Here is a 9,031-nt window from a genome sequence, read left to right as displayed (position 1 = left end):
TTTATATATAGGGGAGGATTTACAACATAGAATTAAATATGGCTTTTTCCTCCACTTCCTTTCTGGTTTAGGAAAACTAACCTGAATACCTCTTCAGGAAACAAAACAGTCTTAAATACCACAGTAAGTCATTCCTGTTCAGTTTCACAGGCTGAAAGGTAGCTTAGTCCAGCATGTATCAATTTAAAAAAGAATTTCAAGTATTAATTTTAAAATTCCAATAAGTATAGTCCAGAAAACAGACTCCTCATCCTGAGATTCATCTTCTGTGGACTGTGAGTGTTTCTGGTTTGCGTCCATCTCCTCAGGGTTGTAAGAAACTTCACCAAATGGATACTGTACAACTGTTCGATCATAGTACACTTTCATTTCAAATTCACTCTCCAGGTGAGAGGGGTGACCATAAATGCCAATTCCCACCGGACGGCGGAAGTGTGCAGGTACATGGACAACATCTTGGCCGCATGTTACAGACTGTAACTCATACTCATCAAAGCTGGGGTGAAGCGTCATGTCAGATACATACAAGTCTGCATCGCCTTTTAAACTCCGCATCTGAAGTACTATCTTTCCCTCATGATGTAGTCTCAAATAGCTGTAGTTTCCTGCTCCAATCTGGCCTTGAACAACATGAAGAAGAATCCATTCTTCAGGTACATCCTCTTCCTCAGAGGCATTTACCACAAATACTTGAGCTGCCACAAATACTATCAGGATTCCTCTCCAGTTTGCTGCCATGGTCTTAAGCTAGATTCAGAATCTTCCTGTGTCCTGTGCAGCTACCTTATGAATACAAAACATAATTCAGATTTCAGTGTATTCCATTCTTGGAAAGAATCTGGTTTTAAATTTGGTAATTTTAATAAATCCCCTCTAGTCCATACAAAGTTAGGCAATGTCATTAAGTACATTCATTATCTTTTCTTTTTTAACAGTAACAAAAAGTACTGCAAAGAGTCAGCGCTCTTTAGGATTAAAAATACATGAATCCATGGTTAAAATGACATGAATTTCCTGGAGAAGTTAAGAAATTAATCAAGAGGGTATTCTTTAATCCAGAAATGACACAGAGGCTTCAGTTGTACCTGCATACATGCCAAATTTGACAGACACTCAGATGAAACCCAGTAATGATTTTTGCCTCTATTAAAAAAAAAAGAAAGGTTAAAAAAGAAGGCTTTCGCATGCTTGAAGGAGCTTAACTTTGTATCAGGTATTTAGGGCATCTTATTTGTTCTCCCATCCTCTCATCTTCAGGTGGTAACAGAGCCAATCTGGATGTATGCCTATTTTTCTTAAAAAAATCCCACATTTACTTTCCTGAAGATTTTGTTACTATACATACGCTCAGCTCTTTATAGCACCTGCTTTCAAAACATATATTTGATGTTACATAGGCAAAGGGGTGATGGAAAGGTCTGCTGCAAGATTAAGGATCTTACACCCTTTCCCTCCCTGTCACATGCTCCCAGTCAGGCAACCCCAGCATGCTTGCACACTCCAGTCCTTTAAGCAGTTGCAGCAAGTGTGCATGTACAAAACGGCAAGCTCTGAACCTTGCTGAAGGCTTCTAAAACATACAGCCAACTGAGTTTGACATGTGGTCAAGTATTGCAGTCACAAGTATACACGTTTGCGTTTCAGAGGAAGATTCTTACTCCTTTCATAAGGACACTACACTGAACTTAAACGTGAAAGCTGTAAGTTAGTTTTGTACTCTGGTAGCATCAAAGGAAACTGCATCACACCCCCGAGATGTCACTTAAACCTCTGAGCTTTTACAGTTAAACAGAATAAGGGAAAAAAATCATATTTCTTCATAGTTTCAAGTTTTCTGCCCCAGCAGCCTCTATACGGCAGGGCCACAATTCTGCAAAGGTAGCACAAAAGAAGGAAGCACAGCATTCGCAGAACCTGCCAAACTGACAAAACATCCTCAACAGTGACAGAAAAAAAAAAAAAAACAACAACTCTGCCTTTTGTTTCCTTTTTTCTGGGAGGTGACTCTCTGCCACTCTTAAATCGAAGCGGTGGTGCAATACCCGAGCAGAAGAACAGGAAGAGCTTCCCATCAGAGCAGAAAATACTTGTTACCTAGAGACAAATGTGCGCGTTCTGGCACCGGAACAGCACTTGGAAGAAGGCGATTTCAGAAGACCTTGGACAGAGCTATGATCGCCTCCGTCTGTCTCCGCTAACTGCCGCCTTCCCTGCGGGCGCTACTGCTGCCGGAGGCAACGGCCGACTCTGCCGCCTGCTTCAGCCGGCCCCGGGCTACGCCGGTGGCACAGCAGGCACGGCAGCCGGCCCCGACGTGCACGGCAGCGACTCTCACGCCACCCCTCAAATCGAGGGCCGGGGCGCGGCTCACCGACCTGCTACAGGGCTCCAGCAACAGCAGAGCAACGCAGCTTCGCGGACGTGCGGCACCGAGCAACCGCCGTTGTTGTCCGTGGGCAAGCCCCTCCCCAGGGCGGGCGGAGGCGGGCCCCGGGGAAGCGCGGCCGCCAAGGGGAGGCAGAGGAGCGCGGAAGCCGTCCCCGAGGAGCCGGTAGGCAGAGCTGAGGGCCGCCCTTCCTGCGTCGTCCCGGGAGCCGCACCGGCAGCGTCCCACCGAGCCCGGCCCAGCAGCTGGGAAGCAAAGCTAGTTGGAGTGTGGGAGGCCTCCGCGCCACCCCCTCGCAGCCATGCGCAAGACGCGCCACTCACCACGGCCGCGGAGTTCTCCTGCCGCCGCCCCACCCCCTCTCTGGGCCGCCAGCCGTTGCCCCCTTGCTATCGCGAGAGCGAGGGGCGGGGCGGGGACGCCGGCACAGCAAAGCGGAACACTCCCCACACCCTCTGCCCTGGGCGGGGTGCTGTGGGTGGGAGGTGTGCCGCGTTTCTTCGGTGTGCCCTCGCGGCAGCGCTGGAGGTTTCGGAGAGCAGTCTTTCCCTCGACCGTACGGGTGGCTGCGGCTCTATCCTGCCGGCCTAGGAGAGTCCAGAGGATATAGCATTAATGGCCAAAAGCGCGGGGACTTTGCACTGCTTCAGCAGCCAGTTCTGCTCGGTCTAGGTGGGTTGGGAGGACGGTGCTTGCGGCAGCTACGTGCCATGAGTCCCTGGTAGTTCGGAGTGGCGCGTTCTTGCTTTAGCGCACTCCCGTAGTGGGATCCTTACGGGAAGACTTTAACCCTTGTCGGATCACGCTGGCCGCTCGTGAGGACCAGAGTGTGGCAGGGTCTGCTGGGTGGGTGGGAACTTTCCTTGGGAGCGAGCCAGGTCAGCGCTGGTTCCACTGTCTCGTCCAGGAAGCGGTCACCCTGACTTTCAGAAACTATCTGGAGTATCGCCGGGAAAGGGCATACCTTTGCTGTGTTAGAAGGGATGTACTTGGAGGTGTGGGGGAGGCACGGCTTCAGGGCACCAGACACTTTTAAGTCCAGTAAAAGTAAAATTTGTTTAGTTGTAAATTCTGAGTTAAGGATGACACGTTCGAGGAGGATGATAGGGCACCGGGTGGCTAAATAGATTTTTTTTCTACAACACGCTAAACATTTTTTTCCAACGAAATCCAAAAATTAGATAAATATAATTTTATCTGCACAGAAATTAAATGTAATACACATACTGCAGGATAGGCTGCCTTTCAACAATTAGTGTCAGTTTATGTGGTTAGCATAAACGTCTCCTGAGATCACAGAATAGAAAAACAAGGTGAATAGAGGAAAAAAATACAATTGCTTTTGAATGCCCACTGATTTCAACACAGTTACCTTAACTTGACTGAGCTCTTTAAAATTTCAAGCAAGATTAAAAAAAAATACCCATGAAGTGTATTGTGTGCTGAGAGATTCAGGAGAATCTGTGCATGTAAACCAATGTTCTGTCTCCAAAACTCTAATTTCATAAAACTCACATAGTTTGTGCTGGTCATTCCTACCTCAAGAAAATAGGCTGTATAAACACTCCAACTGTGTATTCTTAAATTGTAGCTTTATTAAAATCCAACTCAGTCTTATAAACAGGCTTATCAACTGCTTAAAATACATTAAAATATTAAAGCTAATGTAGCTCATCATTTGAAGTTGTTCTTACAATGGTTTAGTATTGAGACTAACAAATATACTTCTGGATGTAAAAGTATGACATGGTAAGGAACTGCCGTTTCGCTAAAATGTCCTAAAATTGTAACAGGATTTTTCTTTTTTTATTTTTTTTAATGTGGTTGGCAGTTCAATTTGAAATAGGTGGGTCCTCAAGCTATGAGAACATGTTGGAGCCAAGGTCTTCTAGCATTGTGTTGTGTAGAAACAGGACCTGGCCAAGAGGAGTGTTTCATGGGGTTGTGATGTGGTATAAATTTCTCACTGCAAGCTGTCATGTCACCAGGGTTCCCATGCAAGTGCCACTTTGTCCCAATAGGGTGGAAATCTGCTTCTTGTCACAATATGGGATGAGTGGTGGTTCAGCCACCGAGAAACCACAGAACCTACTGGAATGTGTTGTAGTGGTCCACGCCTGGACCAATACTTCCTTGGATTTCTACTAGTTTACTAGTTGTTATGGATAGTAGGTTGTTGAAAATACTGTAGCTACAAACACTGAAAGATGACAATGTGCTACAGTGAAAAGGATTGGAAAACCATAGTAAACTGCCTAGAAACAGCTACAGACAAAGACACAACACATTTCAGAACGAGTTCGTTACTCCCAGGGGTTGTTTGCCTGTGTGAACAGCACCTTTTTGCTGTATCAGTGTTTGTCTTTACTGATAACTGTCCTTAACACATTCATGACTGTATCACTCATTAAAATTGTCATAAGCATATTACAATAGATTTTTTCTTTAGTATTCTCAGCTGTGAGCCACAGTTCAGAAAAAGACATGGTAAGTGTCACTGAGGTACCTCAGCTCCTGATGCTGAATACAGTGGCTTTATCCAAATTCACAAGGACATGCAAAAGAGAATTTGTACTGGTACTTACTCCAGGCAAAACTAACAAGGAGTGTTGACATCTATGGTGTACATTAGATGCTTATATAAAGGAGAAAAGCTTGTAGTGTTAATTACAGACAGATACAAGAAAGATATTCCTGTAGAAAATATCTGAAATGCAGCTGAGGTGGATGTTGAGTCTGCAGATTGATGTCCACCAAAATGGTTTAAATTGGCACAGATGGAAAACTTCATCTTAAGAATCATAACTCAAGTTGGAAAGGACCTCCAGACTCTTCCAGTCAAACTTTCTGTTCAGAAGAGGCCTAAGTCAAGTCGCTCAGAGCACAGAAGCATAGAAACATAGAATCATAGAATCAGTCAGGGTTGGAAGGGACCACAAGGATCATCAAGTTCCAACCCCCCCTGCTGTGGGCAGAGATACCTCACACTAGATCAGGCTGGCCAGAGCCTCATCCAGCCTGGCCTTAAACACCTCCAGGGATGGGGTCTCAACCACCTCTCTGGGCAACCCATTTCAGGGTCTCACTGCTCTCATGGTGAAGAACTTCTTCCTCATGTCCAGCCCGAATCTCCCTACTTCCAGCTTTGTTCCATTCGCCCTGGTCCTGTCACTACCTGATATCCTAAAAAGTCCCTCCCCAGCTTTCTTATAGGCCCCCTGTAGGAACTCTTGAAGGCACAGGAACAGGCTGTACCCATGTGCCGAAAGATGAGCTGCTGGGAAAGGCGACCGGCCTGGATGGGCAAGCATCTTCTGAAAGAACTAAGGGAAAGAAAGAGGATGTATCACCTTTGGAAAGGGGGGGAGGCAACTCGTGATACATTTAAGGATGTTGTTAGATCATGTAGGAGAAAGAGAGGCAAAAGCCCAATTAGAACTTAAACTGGCCACTTCTGTGAAAAACAATAAAAAGCATTTTTATAAATATATTAATGGCAAAAAGAGAGGCGAGAAGAACCTCCACTCTTTATTGGACTTGGAGGGGAATATTGTAACCAAAAATGAGGAAAAGGCTGAGGTATTAAATACCTTTTTTGCCTCCATTTTCAAAAGCAAGGCAGGAGGACTACAGGATAACTGGCCTCCTGAACTGGTAGATGAGGTCAGGGAGCAGAATAATCCCCCTGAAATTCATGAGGAAGTAGTTAGGGAGTTGCTGAGCAACTTAGATACTCACAAGTCCATGGGACCTGATGGGTGCTGAGAGAGCTGGCAGATGAGCTGGCCAAGCTGCTCTCCATCATTTTCCACCAGTCCTGGCTCACTGGAGAGGTCCCAGATGACTGGAAGCTGGCCAATGTGACGCCCATCCACAAGAAGGGACAGACAGAAGAACCTGGGCAGCCTGTCACTAGTGGTGTCCACCAGGGATCAGTGTTGGGACCAATCCTGTTCCATATCTTTACTGATGATCTGGATGAGGGGATTGAGTCCACCATTAGTAAGTTTGCAGATGACACCAAGCTGGGGGCAGGTGTTGATCTGTTAGAGGGTAGGAGGGCTCTGCAGAGGGACCTTGACAGACTGGACATGATGGCATTTAACGAGTCCGAGTGCCAGGTATTGCACTTTGCCTACAACAACCCCAATGCAGTGCTACAGGCTGGGGACACAGTGGCTGGAGAGCAGCCAGGCAGAAAGGGACCTGGGCGTACTGATTGACAGTAGGCTGAACATGAGCCAGCAGTGTGCCCAGGTAGCCAAGAAGGCCAATGGCATCCTGGCCTGTATCAGAAATAGTGAGGCCAGCAGGAACAGGGAAGTCATTCTGCCCCTGTACACAGCACTGGTTAGGCCACACCTTGAGTACTGTGTCCAGTTCTGGGCTCCTCAATTTAAGAACGATATTGAGACACTTGAACATGTCCAGAGAAGGGCAACAAAGCTGGTGAGAGGTCTTGAGCACAAGCCCTATGAGGAGAGGCTGAGGGAGCTGGGGTTGTTTAGTCTGGAGAAGAGGAGGCTCAGGGATGACCTTACTGCTCTCTACAACTACCTGAAAGGAGGTTGTAGACAGGTGGGGGTTGGTCTCTTCTCCCAGGCAACCAGCACCAGAACAAGAGGACACAGTCTCAAGCTGCACCAGGGGAAGTTTAGGCTCGAGGTGAGGAGAAAGTTCATCACAGTGATCTGCCATTGGAATGTGCTGCCCAGGGAGGTGGTAGAGCCACTGTCCCTGGAGGTTCAGAAAAGGTTTGGATGTGGCACTTGAAGCGATGGTTTAGTTAGTCATGAGGTGCTGGGTGATAGGTTGGACTTGATCTCTGAGGTCTTTTCCATCCTTGTTGATTCCATGATTCAGATATTGGAAGGCCACAATGAGGTCACCTCGGAGCCTTCTCTTCTCCAGACTGAACAGCCCCAACTCTCTCAATCTCTCCTCATCCAGCCCTCTGATCATTCTTGTGGCCCTTCTCTGGACACGTTCCGGCATGTCCATATCCCTCTTATAATAGGGGCTCCAGAACTGGACGCAATACTCCAGGTGGGGTCTCACCAGAGCAGAGTAGAGGGGGAGAATCACCTCCCTTGACCTGCTGGCCGCACTTCTCTTGATGCAGCCCAGGATCTGGTTGGCTTTCTGGGCTGCAAGTGCACATTGACAGCTCATGTTGAGCTTCTCGTCCACCTCGTCCAGCACCTTCAAGTCCCTCTCCTCAGGGCTGCTCTCCAGCAGCCTCTATCTGTACTTGGGATTGCCTCAACCCAGATGCAGGACCTTGCACTTGGTCTTGTTGAACCTCATGAGGTTGTCATGGGCCCACCTCTCCAGCCTGTCAAGATCCCTCTGGATGGATCCCTTCCCTCCAGCATGTCTGCTGCACCACACAGCTTGGTGTCATCAGCAAACCTGCACTCAATGCTGCTGTCCATGACAATGACAAAGATGCTGGACAAGACTGGTCCCAGCACTGATCCCTGAGGGACTCTGCTTGTCAATGGCCTCCACTGGGACTTGGAGCCCTTGACAGCCACTCTTTGGGTGCGTCCATCATGCCAGTTCTTTATCCACTGAATGGTCCCTCCATCAAACCCATGTTTCACTAGTTTGGAGACCAGGATGTCGTGTGCGACAGCGTAGAAGGCTTTGCTCAGGTCCATGTAAATGACATCAGTTGCTCATCCAATTAATGTTGTGACCTCTTCACTATTCTTCTGTCTCTGTAGTGCCTCCAGGTGACTCTTGGATAGCTACAGGGACAGAGATCCGCAGCCGCTCTTCAGAGACGGTGGAGCCGTTCGGCTCGCGCTCGTCGTTGTGCGGGCGAGGGAGGGCAGTCCGAGTCCGCCCCGCTCCGTGGGCGAGGGAGGCTTGTTCCACTCGGCGTCCCGTCGGAGGAGCCGCTGCTCTGGTTACGGTTCGGCCATTCGGCGGCGGGGCCGGGCTGTGGGGCCGGTAGGGAGGAGAAGCCACGTTTTCCGGTCCCGGGCGCACGGAGCCGGGCTGGCTCCGCCGCCTGTCGGCGCAAAGGTACGCTCACGGGCAGACTATGTAGCCCTGGGACTCCTTTGCTTGTCAAGCGATACGGTGCGGGCGGTAGGGACACAGCCGGTGAGGCGAAGCTGGCCCCGTGTGGCTCTTTGCGCTAGAATGGAAGGTGACGAGGACCATCGTTCTTCTGGAGGAGACTGCAATCCTAATGTTGTCTGCGAGAAACACTTGTTTAAGTCCAAACTGTCAGAGTCTCTTGTTCAGCTGGCGTGTAGTGACCATCACTGTGCCTTCCCATTAAATCGAAATGAGTTATGCATCTGGAATGCAGTGACTGCTCAGGTAAAACCGGAATATATCCCTTTGTAGGCTGCTATTTCAGGAGAAGATTTAAAGGGAAAGTACAAACAAGTTTGTAGGGTAGTACAGGAGGATTAGGTTTCACTTTAGTGCTGGGAAGATGGCTATCATTTGTTATGAGTTTTGCTCTTGTGATAAGAATAATATAAATTGTTGTGATGGGTTGACTCTAGCTGGCAGCAAAACCACTGCCTACTCACTCCCTCCCAGGAGGGTGCGGGCGGGAGAGAATTGGACAGGCAAAAGCGACAAGTCATTATGGGGCAAGATGAAGATAGGGTAATGAGGGAA

General features: G+C 48.2%; 2 protein-coding genes across 3 annotated transcripts in view; one reads left to right on the top strand and one right to left on the bottom strand.

The window, feature by feature from the left end:
• Positions 1–174: 174 nt before the first annotated feature.
• Positions 175–2,733, bottom strand: C2H6orf120 (chromosome 2 C6orf120 homolog). Of its 2 annotated transcripts, none has more exons than XM_054399288.1 (2): positions 2,710–2,733; positions 175–783 (listed from the first exon to the last, which is right to left on the bottom strand). In XM_054399288.1, the coding sequence occupies exon 2, from the start codon at positions 736–738 to the stop codon at positions 184–186; it is 555 nt and encodes a 184-aa protein (XP_054255263.1). In that variant the 5' UTR covers positions 739–783; positions 2,710–2,733; the 3' UTR covers positions 175–183. The 2 variants fall into 2 exon arrangements, with proteins under 2 accessions (XP_054255263.1, XP_054255262.1); XM_054399287.1 differs by lacking the exon at positions 2,710–2,733 and adding an exon at positions 2,095–2,207.
• Positions 2,734–8,539: 5,806 nt separating this feature from the next.
• WDR27 (WD repeat domain 27) overlaps positions 8,540–9,031 on the top strand; it is a 68,860-nt gene continuing 68,368 nt past the window's right edge. Inside the window, exon 1 of the mRNA XM_054396746.1 lies at positions 8,540–8,722. Coding sequence (XP_054252721.1) covers positions 8,540–8,722 — 183 coding nt within the window. The remainder of the gene's footprint in view (positions 8,723–9,031) is intronic.

The sequence above is a fragment of the Indicator indicator genome, chromosome 2 (genome assembly GCF_027791375.1).
Source record: "Indicator indicator isolate 239-I01 chromosome 2, UM_Iind_1.1, whole genome shotgun sequence".
NCBI lineage: Eukaryota > Metazoa > Chordata > Aves > Piciformes > Indicatoridae > Indicator > Indicator indicator.
This window is presented reverse-complemented; position numbering and strand designations above follow the sequence as displayed.